Source organism: Notechis scutatus, chromosome 14, assembly GCF_049901735.1.
Source record: "Notechis scutatus isolate UNSWTSFEM ecotype Mainland chromosome 14, rNotScu1.2, whole genome shotgun sequence".
Lineage (NCBI taxonomy): Eukaryota > Metazoa > Chordata > Lepidosauria > Squamata > Elapidae > Notechis > Notechis scutatus.
Genome location: NC_142022.1, coordinates 7,172,060 through 7,190,553, shown reverse-complemented (window position 1 = coordinate 7,190,553; position 18,494 = coordinate 7,172,060). Strand labels below are relative to the sequence as shown.

Genomic DNA, 18,494 nt, shown 5'->3' with positions numbered 1-18,494 from the left:
ATTGTACCAATGCACAGGTGCAGCCTTTCTAAACATTGAAATTCTTCCTGTTGCACCCCAGCAGCTTCTAGATATCGCGACACTGCCTGCCTAACTGCTGGGAAATGGCTGCTTGTCTATGGAGAGAAGAGACTGTTGGGAGTTCAAGAGAGCCTACGCTCAAGTAAGGCTGAGGAAAGGCACTAGGCCCTGTTTGCTTTGGTTGCCTTAGCAACCATGAGGGAACGCAGTCCTCGCTTTCCCGACGCCTCTCAAAAGTCCTCCCGGGTCGCCTAGCAACTGTCCTCCCGCCCTTCCTCTCCTTCAAACGTCACCAGTACGACGGCCGGCAGGAAGCCGCGCGAGGGGCGCGGCGCGGCGGCGCCGTGCGTGTGACGCCATCAGCTGAGCGGGTACGTGGCAGTGACGTCGGGGCCCGCCCTCTTTTCGCCGTGTTTGGCTGTTCGACGCGGAGGCCGGTGTTCGGAGCCAGCGACGCCGAGAGCCGCTCCGGATCCGCGGGATTGGTGAGTGCCTGGCGGAGATGGGGGTGGGTGGGGTTGGCCCTTGGCGGGGTTGTCCCCCGTAAAAGTTCCCCCTCTGACGGACTGGGGGGTTCTCCCCTTCCGCGTCACCCCTTTTCCTGTTGGTGTCCCCTCGAAATGGCTCCCCCTTCCCCCGCTGCTTCGCCTCGAGGGTGCCCCCTCCTTTGGGGTCCCCCGTGGATTTCTTTCCCTGGCCCCCTCCCGGTTTCTTTCCCGTTGTCCCTAGGCTGATGTCCCATGCTCCCCAGCTGGTGGGGTGAGGGGAGTAGATGTCCCTGAGCCACTTGAACTCACATCTCCCATCCTCCCCAGCCTGGGGTGTGAGGGAGTGATGAGGCCTGGTGTGTGAGGGAGTAGATGTCCCTGAACCACTTGAACTACATCTCCCATCCTCCCCAGTATGGTGAGGTGAGGGGAGTAGATGTCCCCGAGCCACTTGAACTACATCTCCCATCGTCCCCTGTATGGTGAGGTGAGGGGTGAGGTGAGGGTGAGGGAGTAGATGTCCCCGAGCCACTTGAACTACATCTCCCATCGTCCCCTGTATGGTGAGGTGAGGGGTGTAGATGTCCCTGAGCCACTTGAACTACATCTCCCATCCTCCCCCAGTATGGTGAGGTGAGGGGAGTAGATGTCCCCGAGCCAATTAAATTACATTTCCCATCCTCCCCAGCCTGATGGGGTGAGATTAGAGGTCCCTGACCCACTTGAGCTACACCTCCCATCCTCCCCAGCCTGGTGGTTCAACCCAAATTGGGTGTCTGTGTTCGCTCGGGAGGGTCAGATTATTTTTCCTTCCTTCCTCTCTTTCCTTTGGCTATAAGAGCTAGATCAGACTTGGAGGTCCAGGTTCAAATCCTCCCCTCCACCTGCCAGTCAACTTCGCGGGCTTCGATCACTTCCTGCCTTTCGACCGAACCTACCTCGCAGGGATGTGGTGAAATAAATTGAGGAGGGAAGGTTTTCTTGTGTTTGTTGCCATCAGCTGACTGCAGCAAGTGTAGGATTTTGGTGCAACGAAAAGTTTTTGTTTCTTGCTTTTCATTGTTTTCTGGCATTAGAATAAAACATCGTTATACGTAGAATTTCTATCTTCCCTTCAGCAATATTTAGATATATTTTCTTTCCATATGCTCAGGCAGAACATATTAATAAGGGGGTCATTCCTCAATTCTCCCCACTGAAATGGGGAGGCCAAAAAAAAGACATTGCCTGTATGATGTAGCAAACTTGGTGAAGCTAATAAGCAGGGTTGGGTTTTGCCAGTTCCTGAACAGGAGACCATTCAGGGACCCCATAATAGTTTATTTTAATTTCATGGTAAGTGATTGGCCTAATGATGATTGAAGTGAGGCCCTTGGTGCTCTCTGAGCTTGGTGGTTTTCTTGCAGGCGTTTCACTGCCAGACTAGATAATGTCATCAGTATTAGAAGGGGCATTTGCAACAAACCCCATTCCTTTCTAGCACTGATGAAGCTACCTTGTTGGGTTATGAAACGTCTGCAAGAAAACCATCAAGCTCAGAGAGCATCAAGGACCTCACAATCCTCCTCTTCCTCCTCTTCTTCTTCTTCCTCTCTACAAACTTCCCTTTAGCACTGATGACGTTACCTAGTTGGGCATGAAACATCTGCAAGAAAACCACCAAGTTTAGAGAGCACCAAGGAGCCCACAGTTCTCTTTCTCCTCCTCCTCCTCCCCAAAAGCCCCACTCCCCACTAGCACTGATGATTGTTACCTAGTTGGATCACAAACCATCCTCAAGAAAACCACCAAGCTCAGAGAACATCAAGGACCCCACAGTTCGACCCCCGAGCTACAAATAGTTTCTACTGATAATTGAAGTATTGCACTGTTGACAAAATAGGTACTTTCCCACCCAACCATTGTTGCATGAACACAGATTAGGGAAACTTGGATCAGATTGATTTTATGGCACTTGAGAAGTCAGGCAGAAAAAACAAAACAATCCGGCTTTGTCAAATAAACAGTTTGCTCTAAAGGTTAGAAAAGCTGACTTAGGTAGTTTCAACAAGTGACTTAAATAGAGAAGTTTCACTTTTGTCAGGAAGTTCAGAGTTGTGGCATATTGTTGGTTTTTCCTATTCAGTTTCAGTCTTGGGTGTTATTTAGAAAAAATCTCCATGCTTGTTGTGTCTTTCATTTTTAGTTTTGTGTCAGCTCTTTATGTTCCAGCTTTCATACGCATAAATTAAAAGTTTCCCTTGTTCTTTTTTTTATTTTGTTTTGCTTCTAGTAATTGAAAACAAAAGTAATTCTATTTTAATAAATAAACAATATGCAACAATGATCCTGCAGAAAGAAAAAGAAAATAAAACTAAACCAAAAGAGGAACAAATTCACGTGGGACAAATATTTACAAATAGATATGGATATATTAAAATGGTAGCCATATTTCATGGTAATCTTTCATATGGGGTCTCTTGCTCAAGCAAAGGGGTAGGTAGAGTATTCCAGACATTGACTTGCTGAAGTTGTATTGCTGAAGTTGTATTTCCTGCAATCAAGTTTGGTGCGGTTAACCATGAGTTTGTATCTATTGTGTGCTCTTGTGTTGTTATGGTTGAAGCTGAAGTATTCATTGACAGGTAGGACATTGCAATGTATGATTTTATATACCATACTTAGATCAGACCGAAGGCGGCGTAGTTCTAGATTTTCTAGTTCTAGAATTTCAAGTCTGGTGGCATAAGGTCTTCTGCAACGAGTAGAGGGGTGGAGAACTCTTCTTGTGAAATATTTCTAGACTTTCTCAACTGTGTTAATATCAGATACGTAATGTGGGTTCCAGACTGATATTAATACAATAGTTTTCAATTCAATAGTGTAGAGAGTGAAGGATGTGTGTTTTTGTTTTATTTTTTTTTTATGTATAATGTACACTGAAGATTGCATTTAATTTCATTGTACGAGGTGCAATGACAGTCAAGTAAAGTAAAGGTTGCTTCCCACCCTGCTCTCCTCTAATCTCTTTCTTCCCTACAGCCACAGGTTATGAGCCTCCATGAATACGAGGAAACGCCACGGCTCCCAAAACACTGAAGAAGGCGTTTACCTGGGGCCGTCCCAGACGCAAGCTTTCTCTCCGCTGGGTGCCCCTCCTGCGGCAACCACTGCTGCCCCCATCAGCCTTCCCCAACCTCAGTGGGACGCCATGTCATGTCAGGACCGCACCCACGAGTTCCGCTCGGCCTGCAAGTCCTTGCAAAGCAGAGAAGTGAGTAGGGGAGGCGGGGGGGGGGGCAAGGAAGACCCCGATGCTCGATGCTGCTTTGATCCCGTTGAACCCTGGACCGAGGCGGGGTTGACGTTGTAGAAGGCAGCACCTTACGAAAAGCTTGGGGTTGTATTTTGGTCTCACGGAGTCCTGATAGCGTGAAGAAAAAAATCCATAGAAATGGTGCTTCAATGCAGTTAGAAAGGTAGAAATCCGACCTGCAGAAATTCACCCTCCCAACCCTGCTGGTTTGGCCCCGAGCATTTTAAAAGCTTGTTCACCCTCTGCACCTCCCACAAAACTCTCTTTAAAAAATCAGAGGTTCTTTGTAGCTTGAAATCCAGATGCCTGGAAGAAAATTGATTTATTCTATCCCTATTTTCTTTCCGAGGAGTTTTCTGGGACGAGAGAAGAAGTGGGAAATGTTTTCTCCCTTCAGTCCTGGCAGTCTTGTGGAAAAGAAGTCAGAACCAACTTCCCATTTTCCAGTGTAATTCCGACTACAAATTGCTTTCCCCCCCCCACCACCACTGTGCCAAAATTTTCAGCTTTGCCCTTTGGATGATTCTCAGTGTGAGATTGTTTGGCTGGCAGGAATAAACAGCTGGTTTTCCCTGCTGTGATTGAAATCTTAAAAAGACAGGAAGTGGCCGTTGGTCTCCTGCCCAGCGTAGGAAAATGCACAACCTAAATTAATATTTTTCCCACCCACCCCGGAAAAGTAAGGATATGTAGACTTTGGTTTTTGATGGAGTAAAAAAAGCCATTTTTCTCTTTCTGCTTTTCCATTTCCAGAATGGGCTTCACGTAAACAAGCCGGCTCAGAGTGGAGCCATACGGCAAAGAAGTGAATTTACTCTCATGGCTAAGTAAGCACCTTGGGCCGTTTATGTCTAGCAAGGTTGACCCGTTAAGTCAGGGTGGGCTGCGTGGAGACACTGATGGCTGCTGAAATGGGTATGCAGTCTCAGGCTGCGTTAACAGAGGGATAGAATCAAGAGCATGTGAAGAGTTAATACTGTTTTGTAAGGCTTTGATAAGGCCGCACTTGGAATATTTTATCCAGTGTCACCACTATATAAAAAAGATGTTGAGACTGTGGAAAGAGTGCAGAAAAGGGGGCTGGAGGATAAAACATACGAATAACATACAAATAACATTTGCAGGAATTAAGTATGTCTAGTTTATTGAAAAGAAGGACTATGGGAGACATGATAGCAGGGTTTCAATATTTGAGGGGCTGCCTCAAAGAAAAGGAAGTCAATGTTAGAGTTTGCAGCATAAATTCAAGTCCAGAAAACACACTGATTCAGCAGGATCATTAACTTCTTTATAAACACAATATGAAGTAAAGTTTACAATACCATTTGTAGATTCTTTCAACTTAACATCAGCGGAAACACAAGCAGCAGCAGCAGCTCAGAGCAGAGACCAGTTTCAGTTAGCAAGAAAGTTAGTTTCTCTTCCAATTCTCAGCAAAGCACACAGCCAAACTACACCCAGGCTGTCAGCTCTCCTTGGCTGGTCTGTTGCCATGCTTACTCACTTGCTGACTTTGTTAACCATGTCTCTGCCAGTTAATGAATATACTCTTGACAGTCAAGCTATTCTCCAAAGCACCTGAAGGCAGGACAAGAAGCAACGGGTGGAAACTAATCAAGGAGAGAAGCAACTTAGAACTAAGGAGAAATTTCCTGACAGTGGGAACTATTAACCAGCAGAACAACTTGCCTCCAGAAGCTGTGGGTGGAGGTTTTTAAGAAGAGATTGGACCACTATTTGTCTGGAATGTTATAAAATCACCTGTTTGAGCAGGGGGTTGGCCTGGAGGACCTCTAAGGTTCCTTCCAACTCTTATTATTATCTTAGTCTTTTAAGGCAGCATCGCTACAAAAATGCCATAAAATTGGGTGCGGCCCTGTAATTCCTCGACTTTACAATTGACAACTGTAATACTGGCCTCAATTACCATTATAGATTCAGGACTACCTATAACTTGGTCAGAAGGTAGTTCACAGTGGGAAACGGTATTGTCTGTCAAAGATTTGGTGTTGTATTTGACAGCCCGTCTCTTGTGATTCTCAGGCGCATTGGGAAAGATCTCAGCAACACCTTTGCCAAGCTAGAAAAGCTAACAATTTGTGAGTATCTTGGGATTTACGCAAAGATTTATGCAACTGTAACGCATAGTAATTTTTTTTTTGGATCACGGAGAGGCATCAGCTCCATTAATGGCAAGCGGGAGAAATGCAGGAATGAGAAAACTGTCAGCTGGCTGTGAATCGAAGAGAATATTTGTAGGTCAGGGTTGGACTGTTAGAGTCCTTTGGTACTTTCTGAGCTTGGTTGTTTTCTGGCAGACGTTTCACGACCCAACTAGGGAACGTCATCAGTGCTAGAAGGGAGTGACCGTTGTGGAATGGAGGAGGAGGAGAATGGGTAAAGGAGGAAGAGGACGGTGGGGTCTTTGGTGCTATCTGGGCTTGTTTTCTTGCAGACGTTTCACGACTCTACTAGGTAATATCAGGGCTAGAAGGAAGGGGGGATTGTGGAGTGGAGATGGAAAAGGAGAGGAGGAGGAGGACTGTGGGGTCCTTAGTGCTTTTCTGAGTTTGCTTGGTTTCTTGCAGATGTTTCATGACCGTACTAGGTAACATTATCAGGGCCAGAAGGGAGTGAGGTTTGCAGAGCGGAGGAGAAAGCGAAGGACTGTTGGATCCTTGCTGCTCTCTGAGCTTTGGTTGTTTGCTCACAGACATTTGTTGACTGACTCACATCATCAATGCTTAGAAATATCTGCAGGCATACAGCCAAGCTCTGAGTATACCAAGGACTCCGTGTGAACACTGTGTTTAAGTAACATATATATATATATTTGTCCAAATTGGAATGGGAGAGATCCTGCTGCTGCTGTTGCTCCTCCCTCAACAGATTTTAAAAATAATTCTCGAGTTGCAGCCTGCTAAACTAGAGGCCTGCCACTCTAGCTGCCTGTTTTAATCAAGCATGACGTATAAAACAAACCGGAGACACATCAACCTTCACTGGAAAATTTCCAGCCTGGATATTTATTGCTTGCTGTTCTTTTCAGCCCGAACTGGTTTCAGAGTGCTAAAATGCAGTCAAGGAAGAAGGAAGCCTCCTGGCTGTTGCATTACAATCCAAAAACAAAAAACAAAACAGAAAATGGGAAGGGAGAAAGGAGAGGAGAGGAGAGGAAAGGAAGATGGGAAGGGAAAGAGGAAAAAGGAGGGAGAAAGGAAGGGAAATAGAAGGAGGAAGAAATAGGAGAAGGAAGGGAGGAAGGGAAAGAGGAAAAGGGAGGGAGAAAGGAAGGGAAAGAGAGGGAGGAAGAAATAAGAAAAGGAAGGAGGAGAAAGGAAGATGGGAAAGGAAAGAGAAAAGGAGAGGATGGAAAAGGGAAAAGCAAGGAAAAGAGTAGGGAGGAGGCAGGAGATAGAGATGGATGGGATTGGTGAAGAGATGGGTTGGGGGTGGAAGAGGAAGGAAAGAAGGAAGGAAGGAAGGAAGGAAGGAAGGAAGGAAGGAAGGAAGGAAGGAAGATATAAGAAAATAGAGATTGAGAGGACAGAGTGGTTGCTGGGGGGATACAGGAAAGGCAGGCAAAAGAAAAAAATAATGACCCTGGATCTGACTCTCTGCCTACTCAGTGGCCAAACGGAAATCGCTCTTCGACGACAAGGCGGTAGAGATAGAGGAGCTGACCTACATCATCAAGCAGGTAAGCAAGTCCGGAGCCTGCGGGCTGAAAAGAACACGCAGCTGCCTCTCTCGGTTCTCACTGCCCTTCTATTCCCTCAAACCGGCTCCTTCCTCCTGGCAGGACATCAACAGCCTGAACAAACAAATCGCGCAACTTCAGGAGTTTGTGAAAGCCAAAAGCAGCCTGAGCGGCAGGCATGTGCAAACCCACTCCAACACGGTGGTCGTTTCTCTGCAGGTGAGGCTTCGGAGCCGCGGAAAAACAGCAAAACTTTTTAAGATTTTCTAAAAAATATTGGGGAGCTGGGAGGAGATCGGTGAGGGAAAGGCTGCCACGGTGCCCTTCTCGCAGGATTGAACCTGGGCCTTGCTTTTCCCCTGGCGCCGAAGTGTCAGGTACCCCGAGCTAATCCTTGGCGCGTCTAAAATAGGCTTCCTGTAAACAGGTGTCCAACCTTGGCAACTTTAAGACTTGTGGACTTCAACTCCCAGAATTCCTCAGCCAGCAAAGCTGGCTGAGGAATTCTGGGAGTTGAAGTCCACAAGTCTTAAAGTTGCCAAGGTTGGACACCTGCTGTAAAACATTCGCCCTGCTAGGACATTCTGCTCAGGGAAGGGCAGCACCAGTAACAAGAAAAAACGGTGGGAAGTTTTTTTCTGGGCCCCTGAGCAGGACAAGGAAGTCTGATTTTTGTCTTTTGACTCCCCCTTTTTTCTTCCCTTTCTAGTCGAAGTTGGCTTCCATGTCCAATGATTTCAAGTCCGTTTTGGAGGTGCGGACGGAGGTGAGTTACTGGTCAAGCTGTGGTTGTCATGCTTTACCCTGGGGGGTTGCTGTTGCAGTAGCTGTTGGGAGGGAGGGGAGGGGGAAGGAAGGAAGGAAGGAGCTGAAGGGAAGGAAAAAGGAAGGAAAAAGATTGCAGTAGCCCTTTTAAATTACTTAGCTGTTGAGGGCAGGGAGGGGGAAGGAAGGAAGGAAGGAAGGAAGGAAGGAAGGAAGGAAGGAAGGAAGGAAGGAAGGAAGGAAGGAAGGAAGGAAGGAAGAGATCGAGAGAGAGGAAGATGATAGGGGAGGAAAAGAAGGAAGGAGATTGAGAGGGGAGAAGAAGATAGGGAAGGGGAGAAATAAGGGAGAAAGGAAAGAAGGAAGGAAGGAGCTGAAGGGAAGGAAGGGAAGGAAAAAGGAAGGAAAAAGATTGCAGTAGCCCTTTTAAATTACTTAGCTGTTGAGGGCAGGGGAGGGGGGAAGGAAGGGAAGGAAGGAAGGAAGGAGATAGAGAGAGAGGAAGATGATAGGGGAGGAAAGGAAGGAAGGAGATAGATTGGGAAAGAAGGAGAAAGGAAAGAAGATAGGGGAGGAGGAGGAAATAGGGAGGGAGAAATAGGAGGAGGAAGGAAGGAAGGAAGGAATTGAGAGGGAGGAAGAAGATAGGGAAGGGGAGGAAGGAAAGAGATGAAGATGGAAAGGAAGGGAAAGAGAGAGGGAAGAGAAGGGAGAGTGGAAGGAAGGAAAAAGATAAGACGATTGATTGGTAGATGATAGATAACATACAGTGTGAGAGAGGGGAGGGGTATGAAACAGTCTGCCTGGCCCCTCTCTAATCCCCTGGCCCTTCCTCTCCCCCCACCTGTCCTCCTTCCCCAGAATCTTAAGCAGCAGAAAAGTCGGCGAGAACATTTCTCCCGTCCCCCGGTGGCCACCACGCCTTTTCCTTCAAACAACCTAGGTGAGTTCCCCCACTCTGTCGGGTGGGTAGAATCCGCCATGGTGGGGATCACTTTGGGCTGAGGAAGGAGGATGTGTATGTGTGTGTGTGAAACTTTCGGCCGTCCCTGGAGGCGCCGCTTCTGACATTGTCTCCTCCTGCAGTGGGCTCCAGCATGCTTCAGGACGAGCGTCGGTACTCGGGAGATGTGGCCATTGACATGGACAATCGGACGAGTCAGCAGTTGCAATTAATCAATGAACAGGTGCCATGGAGATGAGGGCACATAAAGGAGGATGTTGAATGTTGTTCGTTCTATCTATCATTCTCCTCTCTCTCTCTCTCTCCTATCTATCTATCATTCTCATCTCATTCTATCTGTCATTCTTTCTCTCCTATCTATCATTCTCCTCTCTCTCTCTCTTTCTCTCTCTCTCTCTCCTATCTATCTATCTATCTCTCTATCTATCTATCTATCTATCTATCTTTCTCATCTCATTCTGTCTGTCTGTCTGTCTGTCTGTCTGTCTGTCTGTCTGTCATTCTTTCTCTCCTATCTTTCTCTCTCTCTCTCTATCTATCTATCTCATCTCATTCTACCTATCTATCTGTCTGTCTGTCTTTCTGTCATTCTTTCTCTCCTATCTATCATTCTCTCTCTCTCTCTCTCTCTCTCTCCCTATCTATCTATCTATCTATCTATCTATCTATCTATCTATCTATCTATCTATCTATCTATCTATCATCTATCTCATCTATCTATCTATCATCTATCTATCTATCTATCTATCTATCTATCTATCTATCTATCTATCTATCATTCTTTCTCTCCTATCATTTTCATTCTTTCTCTCTCCTATCTATCTTCTCATCTCTATCTCTTCTCTCTATATCTACTCTATTTCTACTCTCTATTTATATCTAACTCTCATCCATTTTATCTATTCCTATCTCCCTTTCTATCATTTATCTATATATCTCTCCATCATCTTCCCTGTCTCCATCCATCCATCCATCCCAGTCTGTTTGCTCCCCTCTCCCCCCGGCTTTTTGCATTAAATTTGTAAATAAGATCGCCGGGTTTAAAGGAGGCCATCTTGAAGCTTTGCACACTACGTTTAATGTTTCAAAACAATGATTTGAAAAACGCCGAAAGAGCTATTAAGCTTTAAAAAATAAAAAACCCACCAACTTTACTTTTCCCTCTTTTTTTTTTTTTGGCAGGATTCGTACATCCAGAGCCGGGCGGACACCATGCAGAACATCGAATCAACCATCGTAGAGCTGGGCTCCATATTTCAACAACTGGCACACATGGTCAAAGAACAGGAAGAGACAATCCAGAGGTTAGAGGCCCCCCAGCTGGCTCCTCTAAGCAAGCTGTGGCTCGCTCACCCACAGTGGCTTGTTAAGCAGCCACAACCTTAGAGAGTTGGTTTATGTTGGGGTGAATTGGCTGCAACGCTTAGTAGCCCCCACCTGTGATGGATGGACAATAGTCCTCGACTTAACGACCGCCTCGCCCAGCAGTGGAAATTTGGCTTTGCTGAAATGACCCCCCCTGCCCCACCCGTCCTGGATGCAGCTATTAAAACAGACAAGCAGGCTGTTCAGGGGTGCGATAGAAGTGCCCAGAAATGCCCTTTCCTGACATGAGGCCCAGAGATCTTCAAAAGGTTAAGCATGCAACGGGTGATAGGATGGGGAGGAGACCCATCCTGAGCTTATGGGGGCTGGGATTGGTGGCGGGGGGGGGAGAGGCTGAGGGGATGCTTCTGCAGCGTCCCTGCGGTCAGTCGTAAAGGGAACATGTCAAACATGTTTATTCATTTATAAAATGTATTGGCTGCCCATCGTACCATACAGCCAAGTTCTATATGCTGTTAAAAACTTTAAAACCAAGCACATAGCAGTCAACCATCAACCAACATGGGAGCCCCTTTAAAAACTCTATTTTTTTTCCCCCCTTTTATGTTGATGGAGATTCTCAGTCATCCAAGGTCACAGTTGTTCCCAAAGGTGTGGTGTTTTGTTTTTTTTTCCAAGAGGCAACTGGACTTTTCTTGTTTTTTTTCTTTTGAAGATGTTTTCGCTTCTCATCCAAGCAGCTGCTTCAGCTCTGACTGGATGGTGGGGAAGGGAAGGATTGATATTCCTTACAGACAGAGCTGGTCATTTGCATCCTTTTAGAGGGTCGTTGAGGCCACTTGGGAGGCCTGTCTCTGTCCTCGGGGTCAGCTGAGTGGTGCAAATGGGGGGTGGAGCCTTTGGGGAACCGTTGAAAGGATCATTATTGTAGACTGGAGATAGAGACGGTGTCATATCCCTCCCACTCTATTGAGAGAGGGGCCAAGGAGTCTCAAGGACCCTCTCAAAGAATGCAAATGACAAGCTGTCTGCAAGGAGTATAAACCCACCCATCCTTTCAACAGTCCCAAGAAGGCTCCACACCCATTTGCACCACTCAGCTGACCCTGAGGAAAGAGACAGGCCTCCCAAGTGGCCTCAACTGCCCTCTAAAAAGGATGCAAACGACCAGCTTGTCTGCAAAGAGTATCAATCCTTCCATCCTCCACCATCCAGTCAGAGCTGAAGAAGCTTCTTGGGTGAGAAGCAAAACATCTTCAAAAGGATAACCAGAAAGTTGGGACTTTCCTTCTAGGTAGCTTAAGGCAAGTGGGTGGGGGGGGCTCTTCTTCTAAGGAAGCCCATTCCTCAATTTTTTCCCCCCTGCAATCCTGCCCCTAAATGTAGAATCGACGCCAACGTGGAGGACACCCAGCTGAACGTGGAGGGCGCCCACATGGAGATCCTGAAGTACTTCCAGTCGGTCTCCTCCAACCGGTGGCTGATGGTGAAGATCTTCCTCATCCTGATCGTCTTCTTCATCATCTTCGTGGTCTTCTTCGCCTGAGGGAGGAGGAGGAAGGGGGGCTCGAACTCCCCTTTCCCCTTCCTCCTCGTCCTTCCTGAGCCGTGACGGACACTTGGACACTGCCACTTTTTTTGCGAATGGCTGGCCCTGGCCAGAGCGGGCGATGGCCGCTCTCGCCTTGAGCCCACAGCCGAAGACCGCCCACCCTGCCTTTCCCTTCGCTGCGGTTCCTTCGGCCCGAAAATGAGGCTGTCCCCCCCCCCACTTCTCGTTGGGAGAGCATTTGGGACGAGGCTGGGGAGGGCCCTGCGGCAGACAACCCCCTCCCCCCAATTATATGGGACGTTAGTGCTGCGTTGCTCATCCTAGCCGGGTTTTAAGAGGGGTGGACTTCAACTCCCAGAATTCCCCAGCCAGCCATGGGTCTTGAAGTCCACCCCACCTTAAAGCGTGCTGGCTGGGGGGGATTCTGGGAGTTGAAGTCCACCCCGTTGAAGCTGCCAGGTCGAGCAGCGATGGGGTAGCTGGGACCAGTATCTTCCTTCCTCCTTTATTGTGTTGTATATTCTCTCCTCCCTCGGGTGTGCTAACCACGACCCTCTTTATTATTATTATTATTATTATTATTTTATTTTTAAAACAAATATATGAGTATTTCAGAACAGAGTCCAACTTCCAGGCCTTCCTCCTTGGTTCCCGGCGAGGAGAGAGCTGGGTTTTTCAGGAGCCAGGTGGAGCATGGCCACACACCCCAGAAGGCCGCATTCCCTTCCTCGTTTTAACGTATTTTAAGTTATCTTCTTTTTCGGGGAGAGGTTTTTCCCTAGCAGGGGGAGTAAACCAGGCCCTTTGCCCAGCTGCTCTCTCCCTCTGAAGACAGACCCTCCCCACCTTACCCAGTAGGCAGGTTTTTGTAGCACATTTGAGCCTTGCTGACCAAGTGTGTCTTCTCTAAAGTTACTAAGCTGGAATGGCAGATCAGTTCTTGCTCACTGTTGGATAGGAACCCCAGTTCTTCAACCCAATTCGCAGGCTTTCCTCCTCCTCCTCCCTTCCTCTTTTCCTCCTCTCCTTCTCCTCCTGCTCCCCCTCCCCTTGTCCTCCTCTTCTTCCTTCTTTCCTCCTCCTTTCCTCCTCTTCCCTTCTTCTCTTCTCCTTCTCCTTCTCTGCTACAGGAGCAAAGAATCTGCGCACCTCAAACTATTAACATCCCCCCACAATGCCTGTAAATTTCAGCCTGGCTGATCCCGAAAAGCTCTGGGCGCTTCAGTTCAGCAGCCTTGGGCCAGGTGAGATTTTTCTGCCTCCCCGTTCCCAGTACAGCTGTTCCACTTCCAGTTCAGCTTCAACGGTTCTTCCTCTCTCAAGCATTCCTGCTTTCCCCAAACTTAATTTTTACACTACCGGAGATTTCATAAAACATATTGTTTCATCTTCCTTTAAAAAGAAAAAAAACAGCCTAGGCTGAGGCCATGTCATCTCTCTCTCTTGGCCTAGTTATGGTGGCTGAACTGTGACTTCCTTTCCTTTCCTTTCCTTCTTTTCCTTTTCTTTTTTTTCTTAACTAAGGAGCTGGGGTTCTCTTCCTTCCCTCACACACCCACTTTGCAACAACCCTTAATGTCCCACTGACTGTCGGTATCTTCTTCCATTTTGTAAAAAACTTGCTCCTCCTGAAAAGACTCTGCCAGTACCCGGGGTGGGTGATGGGCGATTTGCCCGCTGCAGCTGGGTGGTGGGTGGGATGGAGCTGTTTCCTGATCCGAACTCCAGCAGCGAACGGTGCCAGCTCTTCCTTTGTGCTCCGAAAACTTATTAAACGAAAAACCGACTTTAAACCAACATCCCACCCCCTTCTGCGTCTTGTGTGCCAGCCTTGGTCGGATGCCTCTCAACTCTTCACCATCCACTTTTGTGGGTGGGATGGGAGTTTCTCAATCGTCTGGGTTCATGGTTGTGCCAAAAGTGATTTTCCAAAAGGCAACTGGCCCTTGGGTGTCTTTCCTTGAAGACGTTCGCTCCTCATCCAAGAAGCTTCTTCATTACAACGTATACTTGTGAAAAAGCAAACAATAATAGTCTGTGGAGATTCTCCGTCAGACTTTCTTGGTTTTTCTTTGAAGACGTTCGCTCCTCATCCAAGAAGCTTCCTCATTACAACGTATACTTGTGAAAAAGCAAACAGAAATAGTCTGTGGAGATTCTCAGTCAGACTTTCTTGGTTTTTCTTTGAAGACGTTCGCTCCTCATCCAAGAAGCTTCCTCATTACAACGTATACTTGTGAAAAAGCAAACAATAATAGTCTGTGGAGATTCTCCATCAGACTTTCTTGGTTATTCTTTGAAGACGTTTCACTCCTCATCCAAGAAGCTTCTTCATTACAACGTATGCTTGTGAAAAAGCAAACAATAATAGTCTGTGGAGATTCTCAGTCAGACTTTCTTGGTTTTTTTGAAGACGTTCGCTCCTCATCCAAGAAGCTTCCTCATTACAACGTATACTTGTGAAAAAGCAACAATAATAGTCTGTGGAGATTCTCCATCAGACTTTCTTGGTTATTCTTTGAAGACATTTCGCTCCTCATCCAAGAAGCTTCCTCATTACAACGTATACTTGTGAAAAAGCAAACAATAATAGTCTGTGGAGATTCTCCGTCAGACTCTTGGTTTTTCTTTGAAGACTTCATCCAAGGCTTCCTCATTACAACGGTTAATAGTCTGTGAGATTCTTTTCTTGAAGACGTCGCTCCTCATCCATTTCATTACAACGTATACTTGTGAAAAAGCAACAATAATAGTCTGTGGAGATTCTCCATCAGACTTTCTTGTTTTTCTTCAAGACATTTCTATCCAAAGTTCTCATCCACGTATACTCTCCATCAGACTTTCTTGCTGCTCCTCATCCGAGAAGAGCTGAAGAAGCTTCTTGGATGAGGAGCGAAACCTCTTCAAGGGAAAAAAAGTCCAGTTGCCTCTTGAAAAAGCACTTTGGGGACATCTGCTTTGGTTCTGGAGACAACATTCAGCCAATGCAGAGATAATGTGTGAATCCAGTCTGTGGGATTAATTTAGTTTTAGTTTTGGCCTGCAAATCGAGAAGACTGACTTAATCTGTTTAGGATGCATTTAAAAGAGGGGTGTTTAGTATGTCATGAGGTCACTTCCTTAAGGGTGCAATAATAGCAACAGCCAAAGTCACACCTAACACGTGCAGGCACTCACAATGAGTCACTTTACAACCGTGGCCAAAAAAAAAAAAGTTGTAAAATTGGGCATGACGAATCACGTAACCATCTTGTTTAGCAACAGAAGTCGTGGTCCTAATTATTGTAAGTCGAGGACTATCTATACAGCACCTCAGGGTAGCATCTTTATCGTCATCTAAACTCGCCAGTCTTTGGATCATTGGATATAAATTACATTTTAAAATGTTCAGACACCATGCCAGCTTTGTTAGCATGGCACGTGACCTAAATTTTCCCCAAGTACAGCAATATTTTCATAGGATTTAAAAGCATTTCCTTTCTCTGGGCATCTTAAACCACTTTGCAGTTCCTGTAATCCAGCTGTCCATTACAGGTAAGTCCTTGACTTACAACTGCAATTGAACCCAAACTTTCCTTTGCTCAGAACAGTTGAGTGACTTTTCCCCCATTTTATGACCTTTCTTCCTGCAGTTGTTAAGCGAATCACTGTAGTTGTTAGGGTAGTAAAACGGTTGTTAAGGAATCTGGCTTTCAAGCATTGATGGTGCTTGTCAGCAGGCTGCAAAAGGGGATCGCGTTGCAGGACATGTCAAGCTCAGACCTTGGAATCAAATAGTTTTATTTGCACAAAGGTTCAGAGCAAATTAGCCAAACCAACAGCTGAACAACTTCCTATAGATTTTTACATTCACATATATACATTTCAGAAGCTGCAAACCACATTGGTTACTTGAAATAAAGCTTCCCCTGTTGCTAGGCTACAGTAACGAAATACCTTCCCCTCTCAATCAGGGTGAAGGATGTATGTGTTTATTTTCATGGTTATGATCATGATGTGCACTGAAGATGGCGTTTGATTTCGTTGTACGAGGTGCAATGACAATAAACTATATCAAAGGTGAATTTCCACAGCTTCTAGTTTCTGGCAGTACGCTTGTGGTTTTGTTGCAAGGTTATCTGTACAAAGCTTTCTCCTTGACAATATGAGTGAGTGACTGACAGAGGAACCTATGATCTGACATTTTTCATTTGTTTAATACACACATTTCAATATCAAGAAAAATCATGTTAATATCTCCCTCAAGGCAATATATTCCTTCTTTTATGTCCTGCCTCAACGTGACCCCCAGGGGCATCGCAACTGTCATAAGTACATGCCAGTTGCCAAGCGTCCGAATCTTGATCATGTGACCACAGGGGGTTGTGCAATGGTCATTAGTGTGAGAAATGGACATAAGTCACTTTTTTCGATGCAACTCTAACCCTCACTACTTTTTAAAAAAAAAACAACCGCTTCCAACTTTGATAAGCCCATCAAACATTGCTTAGGAGCCCACCAACAACAGGTGCAGGGCAAAGCATCCCTCCAAACCACCATTCAGGGCCAACCCTAATAAAACAAGCTTTGAAAGGTTGGCAACTCTGCCAATTCCCGCCTATGGTCTGTAAGTCTATGGTCTCAAAGTGGGGGGTGTAGGAGGGAGATGCGGGGAAGGTGCGCCTGCGCGGTCGGCTCGCCGGAAACCGTGTCTCCCTCAACCGGAAACCCCTCGCGGCGGAGGCTGCGCGTTGCCTGCCGCGCCTGCGCGTTGGGCGGCTCGCCTCCTTCGTTCGAGAGCGACGCGCTGAGGGGAGACTTGGGGGAGGCGAGAAGAAAGGCGAGCGGAGGCGGTTGCGGCGGGAGCAGCAGCGCACGACGACGGCGGCGGCGCCCGGCGGGCCAAGGACTCTCTTCCGAGGCCTCTCTTGTGTTTGCCGGGGAGTCGTTCTCCGAGGTGCCCGTCAGCGGGGCTCCCTTCATGGCCGACGGCGGGAAATACAGCGGTGAGGGGGCGAGCGGGGGCCTTGAGGGGACCGGTGGTGGTGGTGGGGAGCTTCTCTAGAGAGTCTTCGGCCGTCCCGGCCTACCTCACGGGTCGTCGTGCGAGGGAGGCCCCTTGGGAAGGAGGGGGCCCTGAGGGGAAGAGGGAGGGGTCGTTGCCTGGGAAACCGAGGAGGGGGGATTCTGATGGGGGAGGGCTGGAGCCCCCCGAGAAGAAGCTCCACCTGCGTCTTTCTCTGCCCAGCCTACCTGACGGGGTTGTTGTCATGGGGGAAAAGAAAAAAAGGGGGAGCCTTGAGTTTTGGGGCTCCCTAAGGAAACACGGGGTGTAAATCCTGGCTTCGAATGGGGTTGGGGAGGAGATCAGGCCGTCCTCGGTTGACAACCAGTTCGTTTAGTGACCGTTTGAAGCGACAACGGCCCTGAAACAAAGGGGACTTAGGGCGGGCGTTTCGCACTTAACGACCAATGCAACGTCCCCCGTGGTCGGGTGATCAAAGTTCAGGCTGGCTCGTATTTATGACGGTTGCTGTGTCTCCTGGGGTCCCGTGATCTCCTTTGGCGACCTCCGGACAAGCAAGAGTCGATGGGGAGGTCGGATTCACTTAACAACCCTGTTGCTCGCTTACCAACGGCGGGGGATTCCCTTAAAACATGGGGCGAGAAAGGTCGTGAAATGAGGCGAAGCTCACTTAACAGATGTTTCGCTTAGCGACATGCGTTTTGGGCTCAGTTGTGGTCGTAAGTTTGAGGGGGGGCCCCCCGGGGGAACACAGAACCATGCTGGGTGCAGGTAGTCGACTTAACAACAGCTGCAACCGTCGTAAGTGTGAAAAGTGGTCCTGAGTCGTTTTTTTTTTTCAGTGCTGCTGTAACTTTGAACAGCTAAACGAACTGCTGTAAGTTGAGGACTTTTTGTAGCTCAGGGTTGAACTGTGGGATGCTGTCTTGAGTGTGGGGAGGAGAAGTGATAGAAGGGAGTAAGGTTTACAGGGAAGAGGAGGACTGTAGGGTCCTCAGTGCCCTCTGAGGTTTGCTGCTTTTTTGAAGACGTTTCACGATCCAACTAGGTAACATCATCAGTGCTAGAAGAGAATGGGGATTGCAGAGTGGAGAAGTGGGGGGGGGGGGAGGAAGAGAAGGGGAGGGAAAGGGAGAGGAGGAGGAGGAACTGTGGGGTCCTTGGTGCTCTCTGAACTTGGTTGTTCTCTTGCAGACGTTTCATGACCCACTAGGTAACATCATCAGTGCTAGAAGAGAATGGGGATTGCGGAGTGGAGAAGGAGAGAGAGGAAGAGGAGGGGGAAGGGGAGGGGAAGGAAGAGGAGAAGGAGGAAGATTGTGGGCTGCTTGGTTCTTTCTGAACGGCTTGTTTTCTTGCAGACATTTCATGACCCAAC

The 18,494-nt window shown here is 47.4% G+C and overlaps 1 protein-coding gene across 1 annotated transcript; it reads left to right on the top strand.

Annotated features, from left to right (window-relative positions):
• Nucleotides 1-420: 420 nt before the first annotated feature.
• STX5 (syntaxin 5) lies at nucleotides 421-13,904 on the top strand. The gene is made up of 11 exons (XM_087943456.1): nucleotides 421-506; nucleotides 3,531-3,762; nucleotides 4,558-4,631; nucleotides 5,848-5,903; nucleotides 7,434-7,504; nucleotides 7,607-7,723; nucleotides 8,214-8,270; nucleotides 9,131-9,212; nucleotides 9,356-9,456; nucleotides 10,416-10,537; nucleotides 11,946-13,904. The coding sequence occupies exons 2-11, from the start codon at nucleotides 3,550-3,552 to the stop codon at nucleotides 12,103-12,105; spliced, it is 1,053 nt and encodes a 350-aa protein (XP_087799582.1). The 5' UTR covers nucleotides 421-506; nucleotides 3,531-3,549; the 3' UTR covers nucleotides 12,106-13,904.
• The last annotated feature ends 4,590 nt before the right edge of the window (nucleotides 13,905-18,494 follow it).

Coding starts and splice junctions, on each gene's coding strand:
- STX5 (XM_087943456.1), top strand. CDS start 3,550: ATGAATACGAGGAAACGCCACGGCTCCCAAAACACTGAAGAAGGCGTT. Junction 3,763..4,557: donor AGTCCTTGCAAAGCAGAGAA/GTGAGTAGGGGA, acceptor TTCCATTTCCAG/AATGGGCTTCACGTAAACAA. Junction 10,538..11,945: donor CAGGAAGAGACAATCCAGAG/GTTAGAGGCCCC, acceptor CCCTAAATGTAG/AATCGACGCCAACGTGGAGG.